The sequence below is a fragment of the Heloderma suspectum genome, chromosome 3, assembly GCF_057233095.1.
Source record: "Heloderma suspectum isolate Gila_16-S chromosome 3, 16-S_ref, whole genome shotgun sequence".
Classification (NCBI taxonomy): Eukaryota; Metazoa; Chordata; class Lepidosauria; order Squamata; family Helodermatidae; genus Heloderma; species Heloderma suspectum.
Window position 1 is genome coordinate 34136272 of NC_139460.1, and position 18876 is coordinate 34155147.

At 39.7% G+C, this 18876-nt stretch overlaps 1 protein-coding gene across 5 annotated transcripts in view; it reads right to left on the reverse strand.

Annotated features, from left to right (window-relative positions):
* Window positions 1-18876, reverse strand: part of SACS (sacsin molecular chaperone) — a 54834-nt gene that overhangs the window by 15140 nt on the left and 20818 nt on the right. For 3 of the 5 annotated variants that reach the window (XM_084842874.1, XM_084842875.1, XM_084842873.1), the window contains exons 3-8: window positions 17912-17999; window positions 16584-16669; window positions 14699-14810; window positions 14092-14238; window positions 12172-13654; window positions 10248-10339 (exon numbers count right to left, since the gene is read on the reverse strand). In XM_084842874.1, coding sequence (XP_084699000.1) covers window positions 10248-10339; window positions 12172-13654; window positions 14092-14238; window positions 14699-14810; window positions 16584-16669; window positions 17912-17999 — 2008 coding nt within the window. Of the gene's footprint in view, window positions 1-430; window positions 596-9057; window positions 9241-10247; window positions 10340-12171; window positions 13655-14091; window positions 14239-14698; window positions 14811-16583; window positions 16670-17911; window positions 18000-18876 lie in introns of those variants that run through there. The other 2 variants (XM_084842876.1, XM_084842877.1) reach the window with 2 other exon arrangements.

Genomic DNA, 18876 nt, shown 5'->3' on the forward strand with positions numbered 1-18876 from the left:
AATTCTAATTCTATTCTTGAGTACTAGAGCAGAACCATCTTGTTCTATGCTGCTTACTAGTAACCCCCCATGTAACCCCCTTACTAGAGGCCAGTGGCTACTATGATCCATAAAGGGGCATGAGATAGTGTGCACATCTCTAAAGGGAAATCGATTCTCTTTTCTGATCAAACAAGCTAATTGCCCTTATATGGCACACTTTTGTTGCAGCTGCATATATAAATGCCACATGCCCTTTACAGTTAATTCTATTATCCTCAGCATGGCATACAAGAGGGTAACTACCACATAAGCCAGGGTTTTGAACTGTTTGTTGGTGGGGGTCTGGATGATCCCCTACCGAGCCCTCTGCAGGCCAGATCAGTCCCTGTGTTGGGAAAGTCTGTGCTCAGCATAGCCAGTCCCAACTGAAGCACTCGGTGTACCTTACCCCATTGGAGATGACATGGAGTAGGCAAAGCACCACCGATGCAATGAATATGAACTTGAGCACGCTCCGGGAGAGGGCGGAGGACACGAAGGCCTGGCGTGCTGTGGTCCGTGGGGTCACACAGAGTCGGACACGACTGAACAACAACAACAACAACAACAAGGCAAAGCACTCAGCGTACCACTCTCCATTCCAACTGGTAGGGGGAAAGGCAAGCAGAAGAATCCCCACTGATCACTGATTGGAGACACCAACAGGGATTCCTCTCCCCGCTGCCCTTCAGGGGTTAGGGTCCTTGCCTGAGGCCCACGAGCTGGGTTTTTCCCACCCCTGCCATAGGAGAACCACTTCACTACTGTTTCATTTTTTAAGCATACAGCATGTGTCACTATTCTGCATTTGATCTACATACTTTGTGCTTACAGTGAAAAAGACATGTTCAAATAAGGGCATATTTATAACACACACTGGAATGCTATGAATGCCTACTCAGAAGTAAATTGTAATATGTGGGCTTCCACATTTACCAACAGGACTGAGATGCAGCAGAGAATCATGCCAACAGAAAGACGTTTTTTCCCCCGATTCCTTCTTTGCCCCCCCCCCACCATTGTTACAGAGGATTCCCCCGTCCTCTAGAGCAGATTTTCAGGAAGCACAAACTGAACGTCACTTTCCCTCTTTTTGCTGGAAGGAACATCCTGTGAGTGGAACTTCATTTAGGGAATTCTCCTGCCAGTGGAATAAACTCAGGACCCAATCACTGAATTCAATGAGACTTACTCTCAAATAAGTACGTATAGGATTGCATCCTAGGACTGTTATTAGGGCATAACAACTTTGTCTTTGAGCTGCTCTAGGACTATGATATTTACAGTGTAGTCCTATACATGTCTACTCAGAAGTCCTATTATGTTCAATGAGATTTACTCACAGGTTAAGTATGATAAATTTGGAAGTAAGTCCCATTGAACTCACTGGGACATCTGAGTAGACATGCATAGGATAGACATGTATATAATAGCACTGTAAATATCAAGCACCTTAAAGACTAAACAAGGTATTATGCCATAAACTTTCGTGGACTAGAGACCATTTCATCAGATGCATAAAGTGGACTCTAACCCACTGTCTTTTCTTCTGACTGATTGTAAGCCGCTCCAGGGCTGAGAAGCGGGATAAAAAATACATTAAATATATAAGTAATAAGCTGCCACAAATCCATTGTTTTTTCTGCAACAGACTAACACAGCTATCCTCTGGAAATTATCAGCCTCAATATCAGTTTGTGTAAAAGAACAGTTTTTTAGGGAGATGTTCTGCTGTAATAATATTTTATGAATATTTCTGCAATCATAAAAGTCACTAAAGAGTTAAAACCTGGAGTGCCCTTGTCAAGATATATGCTTTAGGATGCAATCCTACAGCCACTTACCTGGGAGTAAGCCATACTGAAGTAAATGGGACTTACCTCTGAGTAGACACATAGGATTGTATGATCAGTCTATTTTACAAATGAACAAGACAGAGAAATTAAATTATTTGTTATGGTGACAGAGTGAGATGATGAATACTAATTAGAATGAAGTAACTTTGATCCAAATTTTGTAATAATGACAATTACTACTTATTAAGTGCCTTAGGGCGCAATCCTATGGGGATAGTTGGCCGCCTCCGAACTCAGAGGCGGCCAACTATGCAATGCACGGTGGGCGGAGCACAGAGGGGTTCATCTCCTCCATGCTCTGGCCATCCTGCATTTGTGGCTAGACAGTCGATTTCGGCTGTCTAGCCAGGGCACCTCAGAGCGGGGGGGTGAGGGCAGTTGGCATATAGGAAGCGTCATACCGGCACTTCCACAGTCCCCCCCTCCCCAACCCCAGGAACACTCCCTTTTCGGGTGCTCTGTGCTGCTCTTCCAAGCGAGGAGCCAGGAACAAACCGTGCATCCTACAAGGTGGCAGGGGATGAGGCAGGAGTCGGATTTCTGGGAACTGAGCTCGTAGTGCTGGCTCCAAGCTTGCTTCCCATAAACTGAAAAATCCTATGGCTGTCTAGACGCTGTCTAGCGGCCATAGGATTGTGCCCTAAAACAAATTAGACACCAAGCCAGGGGTGCACAACCTTTTTGATCCTGACAGCCACATGTGATAGTGGCTCAGGGGTTGGGGACCGCAGACATATGTGCAAACGCGCACGCGCACACACACACACACACACACACACACACACATATATATATATATATACATGCATGCGCACACACATACTCAAGTGATCTATATGAGGATCTTTGGAGGATGGAGCAGAGTACAAAAGGTGGCAGGAACAAAAGATAAATGCAAAACTAAACAAAACAAAAAATAAATATAAAACCTTCCACAGAAGCTAACACGCTAAAACAGATGATGATTTTGACCTGATATCTACAGTGCACTCTATAAAGAAATCCACAAAACGATTTGGACCCAGTACCCAAACAAAACGAATACAATAATTTTAGATTTTCCTGTTTAAGATTCAGGAAATGCTATCAATAATTCTCAGAATCTGCCTATGAACTTACCTATCCCATCATAGAATACAAGTTCCTAATATATAAAAGTTTTATCTAAGATACATGCCTAATGCATAAGCTCAGTACAAAAAGCAGGGTCCCTGATTACATGTACAAAACATATGCATGTATGACTGTGTTCAACCCTTCTCCTGAATGCATGGACATTGAGGACTTGAGGTACCTTACAATAATTTAGTAAGATATTGAACAAATTCAACAAACTAATAGCACAATATCAGGGCAATAACAGATGGATAACAAAGATCTGTGATTGGGTTTCCTATCTCTTTCCATTCTGGCCAGTAACAGCTGGGGGCGGGGAGATCCTCATCAGAAGCAAAGTATAGGGAGAGTGGATTTGATCCTTTTCAACTTGTACTGTTTTCCTAATGAAAATTAAAAGAAAAAAAAACCTATTACTGCTATTTGCCCTGTTACACATACATTTAGCCTGTACACATAAGTTTTTCCAAAAAGGACAAATAGCAGTTGGGGCAGGTGGTTTTTGTTTGGGGAAATGGTGCAGGGGGAAACGGTTCAATGATTCTTTCCCAGCACAGGGGTCCCAATCTGGATTGGTTCCCCACTAATACTTGCCAAGATGGAGATGGGCAATCTGCTCTTGGATCTCCATCCAGTTTGGCACTCAGCTAGCAAAAACATATACATCTGAGGTACAATCCAGTCAGTTTCCAAATATTGTACCCAGGTAATAAACACTTGAAGTACTGACTAAGTTCAGACTGACGGTCAGGATCAGTGCAAGATACACAAGCAAAATGCAGGCAACACAAGAAGAATCAAAATACATTATTTCTACTTTGTATGTAACTTAAATTAATAATATAGGTTACAATTAATAAAGTTCATTCAATGTATACTATTTCCTACTGCATGGACCAAGGGAATCTCTTTTCCTATGTATATCTAAGAAATTCACGGAAATATAATGTATTCTTTTCACTTTTTATACCTAGCATGCAGCTACCACTCCAATCATGCAACTACACATATACAACTCTTTTCAACAGATTGTTGAACTCAATATACCACTACACACCTGCATGCCATTTGACATTCCTTGTGAAATCTAAAAGGAAGACCTGAAGAGAGGAAAAGACACTAGTACAGGAGATTTGTTTCTTCTAAATCTTTAACAGTGGGAATAAATCACCATTTCAAGGTACATTTCTTCCACTACCTGTGCTCCTGACCACTATTTTCATTAGTTTCTCTGCCTTGAAACATGGGTAAAGAGGTCTAGGGAGAGAAAATGAATGTTTTAAAATTTGATTTTGACACTACCACATACCCTCTATCTATGGAAGATGTTTAAAAGTAAAATTATTGACAATTATAAACTGCACTTAGAGATTGTGATAAAAGTATCCCTACATTTTAATTTAACTTTCAGAGGTTTGAAGTGTCTTCAGTTCCAACCTGTTTGTATAGTATTCCTCTTGAAATGTTAAGCTAGCATAAGTTCTCTAGAGAACTTGAAATGTATATGAAGCTAGATATGCATTGTTTTGCTTTTTATTTGGATTTCCTGCTTAGTGATGCCTAACCTGTACTTGTAATATGATTTTTTAAATTAAAATGGGGTGTCTTACTGGATCAGCTCAACTTCTACTCATGAGCCTTACAATGTTTTCATGATACTGATGGTTGTAACCTTTTAAGCAGGACTACATTATACATCTATGTGCAGTTCCTAAGGTGTACATTCCTCACACAAACATTTAGTTCAAGGAGTACAACTCATTAATTAATTCAATTTTTTTCAATTTTGCTCGAAATGAAAACTGATGTGTATAAACCATGTATTTTATAACATCAGACTGATTCCTGGACATTATATAACATCACCTAAGTCACCAATGTGATTTTTTTTTCAAATATGCTCTAAGTAGTATTAGTAAATTAAAATTTAGAAAGCACAACTGGATCAGCGCAGTAAGCATTACCAATCTAGAATACGAGACAAACAGAACAACAAATAATCCAACACACACAAATGCTGGGCTTCAATTCAGCAATTATTCAGATAATGGTCCTACCTGAAAATCCCCAGAGAAGCTGTTGGGCTAAAATATAATGAAATATGTTTTAAGCGAGGGAGGAAAATCTACATTTGCTACTTAATAAGGATGACACATAATGGCTCTGATATGTGCCAGAACTTCCTGTAATTGCAAAATTTCCCTATTCTCTTGTATAAGGGAATGCTTTGATCAGGTAATAGAGATTCACCTGTATATGCCATAAACATTTTCTTTTAAACAGAATGGAAATTTCCTATAGGAAGAAATTTATTTTATTTGCAGAAAATGGAGAGATCTTTTGTATGTAGCAACAATTGTCAAAAAAGCTGCTTTTTATTAAGATTGCCTACTTACTGGTGTCTAACCTCTACTTTGTGAATAAAGTATAATATGATTGTTAAACATATTAGATGAGATGGCTTATTGCACAGGATAATTTTATTTATTTATTTTAAATACTTTTAGGGTGACTTTACAGGTACAACACTCCCAAAGCAGCTTACATAATACAGTCCAATAATAAAACAAAAATCAATAAATGCCAGCAATAATAATAAAAAAATCCAGTCCAGAAGATACAAACAACTGCAGCTAAAAACCATCATTATAAAACAAACTATCAAGAACTCAACTGTCCTTGCCAACTCAACTGTCCTCAACGGTGCAGAAATGAAAAGGGCCTCCATTGTGGACCTTAATCACTGACAGGCTGATATAGGTGAAGGCAGTCCTTCAAGTAATTTAGCCCCAAACCATTTAAGTGGCTCTGCAAACTTTAAAGGTCAAAACCAGCACTTTAATTTGAGCTCAGAAATGTACCAGTCCAGCTGACAACATACAAGTGTCACGTGAACTGAGCACCTGACCACCACCAATACCCCTTCTGGATTGATTATCTGGATTCGGCTTAAGAGGCACGGTGCTACAGTGGTTCCAGTCTTTCCTGGATGAGTGGTTTCAGAAACTGGTGCTGGGGGGATTTCTGTTCCATGACATCGCCTTTGGCCTGTGGGGTGCCACAAGGTTCTATCTTGTCCCCCATGCTTTTTATCATGTAAATGAAATATTTGGAAAACTGGAGGTTTGGACTGAAGTATCATCAGTACACGGATCATATTTAGCTCATATAACCCAGTCCTTGTTAGGCTCGAAGCCCGCAGCTTCTGTCAAGTTAAGCAGCAGAGTTAGCCTGTTCTTAGAAAATGAATGGGATGGGTCAGGGTGAAAAGGTTGAAGACAAACCATGAAGGGTGGAAAAAAGGAGAGAAGCTGGTAAACAAGGAAGTACTATTGCAGGGTCTAAAAGCACGAGATAATGGGACTTGTTCTGACGCTCATCTGCACAGTGCAATCCCCAGCTATACTGAACATTTGGAAACAGCATGCGCACCCCCCACCCCGGCACAAAGAATAGGAACAAAGAACTGAAACTACATGATCACAGGATGAAAACTGTGTAAGCAGTGCTTGGATGAGGGTGAAGGAAGCTGATAAGGAGCCACAAGGATGCCAACTGATGTAAGACCACATGAAGGTGTCGATGCTTCTGGCAGCCATCATGAGCAGCATGGATGCAGAACCAAGACGGCCTCAGACAAGTAAAATCTGAGAAGCCATCCATCTGAAACCATCCATCCCTGCATGCACACAGCCTTCTTCTCCAAGTCCCATCCTCCAACACACATGCTTACAGGTTAGCCACCCTAAGTGGTGTGGGTGTAAATACAATTGCAGTGGGATTTAGAATGCTTTTAACTTGTTTTGAAATACATGTATAACTTTCTCAATAAGAGTTATATACAAGGTGTTTCAACTTTAAATCCTTGTGTTGGTACATCATTTACCCTAATAAGGTGTGCACAACTGAGTGACATTCCAATCAGCTAAAAGTAGCACATCACACTACTTCTCGTAGAATAAAAAATATATATAAAAGTAGCATTCACATACACACATTAAACTGGGTACAAAAAGCTCATGACTTTATTGATACAGGGAGCACCCAGTATATTTCGTAGCAAGGTAGGGTGGAGACACCATGATGTTCTGTCAGCTTAACTGCTGACAGAATACTTTCCAACCCTTCCACTAACTATGCAGGGAAGACAGGGAGGAATAGAACATGAACTGCACATTCTGCCCCACAGTCATCAATCTGGGGTGCAGCTGATAGCCAAGACATCGTGTACTAACCTCTATACCCAAATCTCTGAAAATGCCTTAAGGAAGCACCAAGTAGGGTTTGTGATGAGCCCACCCATGCTCACATCTCTCCCATAGTCGTTGCCTGATGTCCAAGCACCAGGTGTGACAAATACAGTGATAAAATCATCCTTTCAAACACAATTACAGGAAGTATGTTTGCTATGAGGAAGGCAAAAATCCAAGCACCTCGTGTGCCAACCAGGGCCTGAAAAAATTCATTCCTGGCTCTGAAAACTCTCAATCCACTTTGCTGTTTTACTGTTTTTACATTTTACTTGTATTTTTATTATGTGCATGATTGTAGTTATTAAGGAGCAATTCTATGGTCACTAGACCCTGTCTAGAGGGCCGTAGGATTGTTCGGCTTCTGAGAATTGAGATCAGAGCCAGGACTCTGACCTTGGTTCCCAGAAACCATGCTCCCTGCCCCCTCCCATACCCCTTCGTAGCTGGCACAGTTCTCCGCGTGCCGACTATGTCTCCGCGCTCGGAAATGGAGCGCGGAGACAGGGAAAAGGGGGCAGTCCCGGTGGCAGGGAGCGGAGGAGACCACAAAAGCTGCTTTACACAGCTTCGTATCGGGTCTCTGGGTCCCTTCCCTCCCCGAAGCTCGAAATCACCCACCTAGGCAAAAATGCAGGGTGGCTGGATTACAGAGGAGAGGATCCCCTCTGTGCTCTATCTGTCCTGCATAGGATAGTCAGCAGCCTCCAATTTCCAGATAGGATTGCGCCCTTATTGTGTTTTAATATGATGAATGAGCGACATTCAAGCTCACCAAGATTCTCTGAAAATTCGTTTGTTGCTTGTCTCTCCGTGATTTGTGCTCGCATATGCGATTGCTGTTCATTTTGCATGAACAAGAAAATTGTGCAAAATGAACAACCACTGAATATGAAAGTTGCGCAGAAAAATCCCAAATTTGCGCAATTTCCCAATTTGCACAAATTTTCCCCATCGACTAAAGCATGGGTGATTTAAAAGTGGTGCATGTGGAGAAAGCTGTGAATTTTTCAAAATTTGCACATTTTCATAAAGTTGTGCATTTCTCAAGTACACATTTTACAAAAGCAAGTCCAGGAATTTGCTAGCAATTTAGGAGAACATTCAGTCTCCTTCATGTTGAGGATTGCGAATGGGGCATTTTCGAGTGATTTCCCAACTGAAACAAAATTCTCATACAGCCATATATTAAACTGTTCCATAAACTGCTCTGGGATAAAAGCATGAAAGGCATATATTATGCCTCAAATAAAGAAAACCACCTGAGGTTTGATGCCCTTTTATTTCCTAGGCATATTAGTGGCATCATTTCTTATATGGTCCAGTCATCCCAGTCCACCACACACAAAACACCCCTCAAGTTGGGAAACCAAGCATGCAAATGGTTGCACCACCAAACCCAGAGGACAAACTCAGTGCCTGGGCAGCCACAGGCAACACAGCCGGACACAGCCAACTAACCTATCTCCTCCATCTCTCCACACTAGGGTCAAATAGACACTCTTACTGGAGGGTGGGGAGCTGCCCTTGAATCTCATATTGATTGTAGTATCACCTAATGTTTTTCAGTCAATCGTAGGATCAATCTTGAGCCCTAGTTTAAGGCAAAGTCATATTTTCATACCAAGAAATATTCATTCTTGATTCTGAATTATCATACATTAGAGAATGGTGTAAGACTAAAAACATGAAAGACAGAATGTCCTATTAACAAATACTTTTTGAAGGGAAATTTCAACCTCATCCAAGCCTCAGATTCTCATGCGTTCCTCCATCGCCATCAGAAAAACTAACAAGTGAACATGGTATCTTACCGAGTTATTCTGGGGACATGCTGGGTTGTCAAGAGGACATCTGGTGCAGCCTAGTGCATGCATTTCTCCCTCTGGAGAGAGGGTGGGGCACATGAGAGCCTGAAAACAGGTTGAGAGTTCTCCCTGGAAAATCTCAACATGCTGGCCTGATTTGTGAATTCTCGGATGATTATTTGACCTATACTCAGCAAAATAGAGATGTGATCACAGTTATTTCTGAACTTAGTAGCTTCGTTTTTCTCTTTTTCTTCTGTTTGCTTCTGAAAAAAACTGAAAGAGGTGAAAATTTTCAGCCTAGAAGTAGTGGAAGCAACCATCTCCCCAGGAAGCTTGATTTAAGCAGAATCTACTGCTGGAGATTCTCAGCAGCAATACCACAATCACATAAATGTGCATCACGGTTTTTGCATGATGGGTCCTGGGCCAGACAACTCAACCCTCTTTAACCCTAGAGTCAGAAAAATCCTGTTTTTTTCCCTAACAGATATCGGGTGTGAGTCTAGGACTCACACACTACCTCTTTCACCCCTCCCTATCTCCTTCCCCCTTCTTCTCATTCTGGGAGCCACAAACAACCAAACAGTTATATTCCGTTATTAGTAAACGTAGTAAAGGAGTCTGAGACCCAACTGACCAGGACACTGCTACCAAGACTGTTCCTAATCTTTTCTCAGGAAATGTCCAAACAGGTTTGTTAATTGTAAAACAGTATGTTTTAACTGCTATCTCAAACAATCAGTAAGCACTTTTGTTAAGGAAATATCAGAAGTAGAAATGGGAAATAACTTAAACTTCCCTCTCTCTTAATGGTTTAGATTTTAATGAGTCCATCCTGCTCTCAGTATATATTCATGGTTCATTATGTTGTGACGGAAAGATTGTGTTGTCAATGCATGTGATAAAAACACTAAAAATTATTCTTAACATTTCTAGAAAACAGAGTATGCCATTTTTCTACATATAAAATATGGAGGTATATTAACTCATACTGGTATATAGAGAAACGCTTGATGAGAATGTATGATTGTCAAGATTCAATAGCCTCACTGATAAATAAAACAATAATTTTATTCCTTTTTTATTTATACCTATTCTTAAGTGTAATTTTTGGTGTCCTGATCAGTTGACATTGTACGTACTTCAGTTCAGTCCATTATCCTTTTCTCACAAGGCATATATAAACATTTTACCTCTGCTTTTGGCGGCTTCTTTCAAAGCAGCCAGAACTTGAGGCTTCACATCATCAGCAAGTAATCTTCCTTCAAGACCTGGGAAGAGGGACCTAGTATGTCATTAAAAACAGAGTATCGATCATCTAAATAATTTGTGTTATTTTTCAAAGGCACAAAAACTGTAATTGTAGTAATAGAGCATTTTTTTCATATAATTTTGAACAGATAAAAAGCTGTGTTCCTCTCCAGGCTCACAGCTGTCACCTTCTCCATCAGGTAAATGATCCAGGAATTTCTCAGCCAATTATTGTGAATTATGTGACTATCATGTGAATTATGTCACTATCATGAAACATGCAAACGGCTGTAGACGGCAGACAAAATGGGATCATACTTTGACATAACCGAACCCAATCCCCACAATACTGTCAAATCCATTAACCACTATAATTTGTGGATTCTGTATACATAATAAATACTTTGTCTGAAGTGTGACTCAGCTATACATCTTGGTTTTATTGATGTCAGTGTTTATTTTTAGTCTGTATTTTTATTGTGGTGATTTTTAAGTTGCACACTGTTGTAGTATTCTTTTATGTTCATCAGCAAATAAATTTATTATGTATACAGGGATAGATAAATAAATACAGGATAGAAGTGAAGGCCAATCTAGACAATATAAGAAATGCATGAAAGCATTTTACATATTATTTTAATATTTTAAAACGGTACATGTGAGCCCAATCAAGATCAGGCCTGTCATGCACGGGGGGGAGGGCAGTATTTTTCCTCTCCCCCCAGCTAAGATCCCAATTAAAACCACCCTCTGCCCCAGCTGCTATTTCCTCCAGGAGAGAACGCGCCATTGGCATCAATGACAACTCACCACCACCACCACAAGGGGAACAGCAGTTTTAGCAGGGAGGGGGATATTCATTGGGACCACAGTAAAGTGGAAAATGGTTAACAGGTCCCTACCCTCACAATCCATGGTCTCAGTACAGATGCTTTCCCATACTGCTATTTAATTTTTAAAAAACTGATGTGAAATGCATGAATGCATTTCTCTTATCATCTAGTTTGGCCCTGACTGGTTGGGTAAATGTACTAGGGAGATGCACATCAAATGGAAAGGTGTACGGACGTGTGGTCATAAAGATGGGCTGTAACTCAGTGGGTGGGAAAGCACCAATCCCGACTTCCCTTTCCAGCTGTCCTTGCCCCATCCTTCTCTCCCTGACCCTTGCTATTGTACTTGTCCCTCAGAATCCTCACCTGTGTCCACTGCCTCAACTGCCTCCTCCCACTCTTCTCTTCAATCCTATTCAATAGCAGCCCGCATTTCACCACGTTACTGTGATTCTTCCCAAAAGGCAGAGACATACATGGAAACAGGGCCAAGGGGGGGGGGGGGGACGACCTTCATATAAGCAAAAGATGTTGTTTGCCAAAACTTGAAGACTGTGTTTCCACTGTCACTCAGTTGCATCCAGACAGTGTGCTGTTGTTTCACACCTCAGTATGCCCACATTAATTCTTGACCCCTTGTTTTCAGGCATGTTAAACATGATAGCCCCCCACCCCCTTAGTTTACAGTGTGTTGGATGCAAGGCATGCAAAGAGGTCTGACACCGGGTGGAAATCAGCCGATATCACAGAGGCTCTGGTGTCTCCCTAAAGAAGGGAAATTCAGTGCAAATGCCCTGTACAGTTTTTACAGGGGCTTTTAGGGGGGCTTTTTTCTAAATGAAAGGTTGCAGGTTATACCTTCCCCTCCTAACCTTCAGTGCTCTCACCCCAGCCCACTCAGGCAAAGTTATTCTGGAGCAGAAGCAAGACAGAGCTGTGTGACATTGTTATATAGGAGTAAATGATACAGTCCAGCATTTAAACTAAAAAAAACTTATATCGCTATAAAATATGCAATAAATGCATGTCATACCTTGGGTAACTTTCTGAAGTTATGTAAATTGCATCTTGATCTGATGCAGATGAGGAAAACGGAATAAAATCCCCATTTTGTAAGGGCAAAAGCTCCAGTCCAATAAGCTCATTATAGTTTCCATCACTAAGCACAAAGTCTAAGATATGAAGCTTTTCATCAGCAGGCCCCTTATGCCCAGATTTTCTTAACACTTGCCGCACTGTACCAGGAGTCACTTTTTTCACAGGGTTTGTACTAGAAACAATGAGGTCAACTGCATTAGCAATATTGTCTGGTACTTTAGCAACCTCTTTCCCTGAGTCTTGGAGGTAGTTTAGCACAGCCTGGGTGTATTCCAAGCTGTCGTCCATTTCTGAGAAATAAACATCCTCCACCTTTCTCCAGTTATCAGTGATGGAATAAATAATTTCATTTTGGAACAACTCTTTCAAAAGTGGTTCTATAATTGGCTGCCAGTGAACTTTTATGTTGTTCTTTTGTGGCCATAATCTGTAAATTCTCTCAGATGACAGAGGGAAATCAAAATCCTTTTCTGTTTCCATTCGTTTAATTGCATCTAAGATGAGGGTTGCATATGCTTTGGGGACCATGCTGGCTACAAGAAGCTCATTCCACAGGGCTGCTGGATCTCGCCACTGATCAAGCTCTCGCCATTTGATACTTCTTCTGTTATCTGTAAGTCCAAAAAACCCACTAACATGAACTGGGAGCCCTGTCTTGCTTTCCTCACCAGGAGGTAATGGAAGAAAACAAAATGCTCTTCCTGAAAACTGTGTCTCGGCTCCTTTTTCTTCTCCATTGCTTGATAAAGACATAGCTATACCAATAGATGGGATATATTTCAAGTCATCAGCCAAGCAATCCAATTCATTACATATTCCTCGTCCTCCAATACTGTTGCATACCAACCAAGATGTCTTCTGTGCATCTTTAATACTCTCATCTTCTAAAACTATGTTTACATGGTACGTCACACATGTTAAGCTATTACTTGGAATGCCTTTACAGTACTGGCCTATTGCACTTCCCAAAATCTTGATGGAGTTGGGTCTTTCATGTTTCAAAGCTTTGTTCTCACTGGCAGTAACTCTAAAAATTAGTCGCTCAGTCCCATCAGCTTCCCGAACATGTAAGGAGACATCTTGTACACTTTTAAGGAACAGAAGAACTGTGTCTGCATCTGCTCTGAATGATTCAAACAATTCCAGAACCTTTTCCTTGTTGTACACATTGCTACTTAGCTGGGAAGGCTGCTGACGAAGAGGAAAACGAAAGAATGTACCCGGAAAGTGTCCATTCTGGAAGGTTTCCTTAGTGCTTCCAAACACACCAATGAAAGGTGTAAATTGGTCTGTTAGCTCATTAATTTCTTTTATGTCATCTTTCAGATTCCAACATTGACCTGATTCACGGGGTCCAAAAAGTGCTTGATGAGGGTCTAGCATTCCAATTTGGTCACCACTGAATATACTAGGAACATCTACAAAATAAAAAAGCCAAAAATATGTACATCGCTAAAACAATGTGTTTACAATACACATCTGCAGTAACAAAGAAAGTCCTTAAAAGCCCTTCAATATTATCTATATAACAAACTAACATTTACACTCTAAAATAAGTGGTATAAAGACGAAACCACTAAAAACTGTAAAATTCAACACTACAGAAACCACATTCCTCTTCCAGTGCCTTGGGGAATCAAACTCTGCAAAGTGCCTAATGGATGTTTTAAAGTGAAACCACTATTTTCCCTTTAGTTGTCCTAACAGGACAACTGTTTTCCTATTAAACACCTCATATCCAAAACAAACTATGTTTTCAACTCATAGCAAGTTTCAAGTGCATGCATAAATGGTGCACTTCCCCTCAGGAACAGAATATGAATACTTAATCATCTACAAAAATCATTGCAAATACCTGTAATGTGATAAACTGAATTAAAACCAATTCCAAATCTTCCAACTTTCAGAGGATCATCTTTCTTTCTGCTTCTTGCTATCTCCTGAATGCCATGCCAGTCCTCAGGGGTAAAAACTGCATTGTTATATACATAAAGTGCAGGACCTAAGGGAAAAAAAACAGGCAAAGTAAATTTTAAAATATGGGCTCACTAGGAAACATAGCATAGATGCTTTGATTTATGTAGAAAGAAATTACTGTATATTGTAAACACAGAGATAAACTTAAATGGACTTTGATCCCAGCTAACCCCATAGTTCTATATGGGTCTTAGAAACCTGAAGTTTGGATGATCCAATCACTTGTTTCTAATTCACTATCACTGTAAAACTAGGCTAGCGACAACACAGATTGATTAGCTGGTAGTGTAAGCTTGCAGCAGGTCATCTTGATAAGCAAACTGACGTAACTGGATTACACATCAAATAGCTGTTCCCGTAAAACAAATGCTAGTTGCAAGCGTGACTGCATAATTTTTGTGTTGATTATGCTCCTCAGTGAATCACTACATCACAAGAAAACAAGAAATTAAGGAACAAAATTAGATATGAAAAAGATACCTTACCCTGGTATTGAGCCATATCTTTAGACCAGAGAGACTCTGTCCCATACTGAGTCTCATCATATAGGAACCTAACTTCTGTGGCACCAGCATCTTCTGCATTCTGAATCAATTCCTGAAAACAGATCTTACTTCACTACTGTAATCATAGTTGCTATGTAATTATTTTTAAAGCCTAAGGTGTAATGTTGCAGAACACCTTTATGTTTATATCCCACTGAAATTGCAAATGTTTAAATCACCTTTCTTGTTAAAGGCATTATTATGATGCTGATCAAACATACTGACACACAAAATAAGATGATATATTTTATTATCATCTCTTCAAATTCTTCTGAGTTTATTATCCTGTATGTAACCCATATGACAACATCTCCCTAAACTACAATGGAAAGTATGAAAATTGTCATCCGAATCATAGGCCAGATTGTAGGCCAAATCAAATGTAACAGACCTCAGGCTTGCAAGCTCCTTCTTTCTCTTACCCATGAACAGAGATTAGCTTAATTTGTGCTTTGCAACAAATCCTGGTCTGATATATTAATTTGCACGCACGCACACACACCCCTTTGCAGAAACCACACTTTCCCATATTTGGACAAAATCAGAAACTGGTTTAATGCAAACGGAGAATGAAAGTTTCTAATTCCCTCATGTGACCTTCCCTCATGTGCAAAAGAAAAGGAAGGTCACAAGTAGTCTAAGTCTCACCACAGCTCACACATGTAATTACAAACCATGGTTTGCTGTTCTCTCTCAACCAGGAAGGGGAAAAAATAAAGCTGATATTATTCAATACAAAAATTCCAATTAAAACAGTGCACAAAGCAGTTTGCTAAGTTATCCATAGCAAGATCCTGTTTTTCTTATATTTTTCCTTTAATTTTGCAGCTGCTCACATTTCTTATAGTTTGAGATCATATTGATAATTCTATTTGGAAACACACAAGCTGTGGAAGAGGACAGAATTTATTTTATATTTTTATTCATAATTCTATTTCTATATATAAATTAAAAAATAGATTAAATAGCAACATTCTGTATAAGACAAGTTATACAGCCATATCCCACTAGGCTGTGAGTTGCGAAATCCTGTTAAGACAACTTATTACCAAATATTAGGTATGAAGCTTGCTCTATGGTGGGGAAAACCCTTTATAAAGGTATGTGGGTTTTCCCCAGTGTCACTTCTTTCAGGTCCTGTCTTTGTGCACTTAAACAACTTGTCTCGACATCACGATAAACCATGTTTTATTGTGGAAAGAATTAGTTGCAGACAGCCCCAAGTTCATGCACTTCTCCACTCCCCTCTCTACTTCCAGCATAGTCACAAGGAAATCAGAAGGGTTTTTTTTCCAGTTTGATTAACTGCAGTTTAGCATTATGTCCAAACCCTAAGCTATGGTTAATCTTAACTATGTCTTGATGAAACAAGCTGGCTTCATAATCTATGGTTTCAAGTTGGCTTACTTCAAAGAAACCATAGTTAAGATGAACCACAGTCTGCCATGTTTACATGGAACAAGCTGTGCTTTATCATAAATAGAAGCAAAAGTTCTTATCTCCTCCTTGCAGCTGGGGAGGAAGAGGGAGACTATGCAAGCCCAAGTCTTGCTGCAGCTCATTCCTCCCACAATAATCATGGTTTATTGTAACATCCAAATTGGATCATTCGGTAATAAGGGAATAGGCAGGGGAATGTGTCTTTGATGTATTGCCTCATCCCATCCTTCCACAAACAAGTTGTCTTCATTCCATTTCTGTGACATGCTCAGTCAATTTCTCAGAGTGACAAAGAGATAAAACTTTGGAAACTGGCATAAAAAGATCGACAGACATTTAACACCTAACAGTCATTAATACTATTTACTTATACTTTATGTTCTACCTTAAGAATTTGTCCTCCTTCTGGATATCTTCTTAAAATATCTTTAAGGAAATCAACAAGGGGTGGAGTTGTTTGACCAAAACGACCTAGAAATGTGGAGAGAAGCACAACTGTGTCTATTATCTTCCTTCAATAGAAGCACATGGAATTACTGTCCTTCAATATGCTATTGTTTTTAGTGGCTTTACATTCTTATTGCAGGTATATAATTTACAGTTTACAGGCTAAGCTGCAATCCTACAGACCTATTTCAAAGTAAGTGCCACTGAAGTCAGTGGGAGTTATTTCTGAGTATATAGGCACTGGATTGGACCACATGTAATTCAACTGTTAAGTGCTACCTCATACAAAGTTCAGTACCACAGTCAACAAATTGTGTCAGACTCGAAGAGTCACAAAATGTCAGTCCAGGATTAACTCCACACCTTTCATGGCAACTGTGGACTCCCCAAGTCCAATCAGGTTTCTTGAACATGCAAATGGGACACACTCCTGACTCATATTATGGGCCGGTTTGCACATAATGTGCCATTTTGGTCACCAGTCACAAGACTGATCTATTATGAAAACTATTTTTTTCAGAGATCTCTGCAGGCATTTCTTATAAAAACTGACCCCTGAAGATGACCAATATTCAGGGACAAAACGCAGAGGGATACTTCTTGGAATAAAACTACATATATTTTTTCAATATCCTGAGACTTCACCTCTTTTAGCTCTTGAATAACCCACACTGCCTGGGTTCGCATCACATGACAAGCCACAATGTCCATGCACTGTGACTTGCATATTCAAAATGGCAGCTGGCACACCTCACAAAGCCCCATGGATTAATTAACCCATGGTTGCCCACTGAGTTCAATGAGTTTTATTCTTTAGTAAGTGTGCTCAGTATTACAAAACTTATTGCTTCAAAGATGGTTGGGCTAGATATTTGAAATGGGCAAGAATACCATCATTAAAAGAATGGCTGATTGAAACTCTAGGGATTACTGAAATGTATGATGTTACTAAGGGTAAAATCCTATGCACCTTTAGAAAGAAAAAGGTCCTACAACTCCCAGCATGCCCCAACCAGCCATGGCTGGATGGGGAATGCTGCGTGTTCTATGACTTTTTTCTGTCTAAACATGCATAGGATTGCTCCCTAATAGAATCTGAAACAGAAATGGATTTATCGTATCAGTCTAACTATTAGATAAACTGACCATTTATAATACGTGGGGATGTATACTGCCATTTTATTTCATTAGACAGAAATCTGTTTTTGTAATTTGAATAATTTAAAATGAATATATACAGACATGAGTTATATTCATTTACTATACCTCCTCCTTTTAGGCCCTTTGACAAAAGGTTTAGAAATACATGATTCTGGGAAGTCTGAAGATCCCCAACCTTGACACAGTCTAATAACTGAAAGGAAAAGAGATTTTTTTAATACTATGCATTCTTGAATATTCTACATATCAAAAGTAAACAAACCTTTTACTACACCAGTCAACAAATGACCAGTTACCAGATGCTGCCTCAAAAATGCAACAAAATATAGATTACAACCAGACAACAAGAAACAGACAAGTCATAATGGTGGTGTAAACATAAACATGAGTTGAATTAATCTTTGTTTTATATGTTGAGATGCAACAGAAAGTTCTGTCAGCATGCTGGAAATGTCAGTGGCCATGTACACACATAACACTAAACCATGGCTTAGCACTATGTAGACGAACCTTCCTTCTCCACTGCCCACAGGGCCAGAAGGAGAATTCCTGTCTAGTTTCACTTTCCCCAATTCCTGGCATATTGCTACATATGAACCAGGAATTGTGGTCTAAAATAAAATCTAGTTTGTTAAACAAGTCAGTTAAACAATCTAGAATTTGTACCTGGCTTGTTCAGAAATTGGCTAGAGTTTGTTTTAAACCATGATTCCTAGTTCACATGTAACAACAACAGGGAAAGTGAGACTAGTCCCAGTCACGTGACTCACAGAGATTCAATCACATAGCACTAAAGCCTGGCTTAGCATTATGTGTGAACTAGGCCAATGTTTTATATATGTCTGACACAGACACTTTTTAAAAGAAACTGGGCCACTACTTGTATATTGAGATACAATATTTGTACATGCAACCATTTTTTATTATACAGCTGAGAATTAGCAGCCATTCAGTTCTCCTTGACAAAGGGTTGTGTGCTGCAGAAAAAACTTCCTTGTATATCAGTGTAAGTTGCTTCCATAAAATGAGTAATTTATCCATTTAGATATCTTTATATGGAATACAGTCCA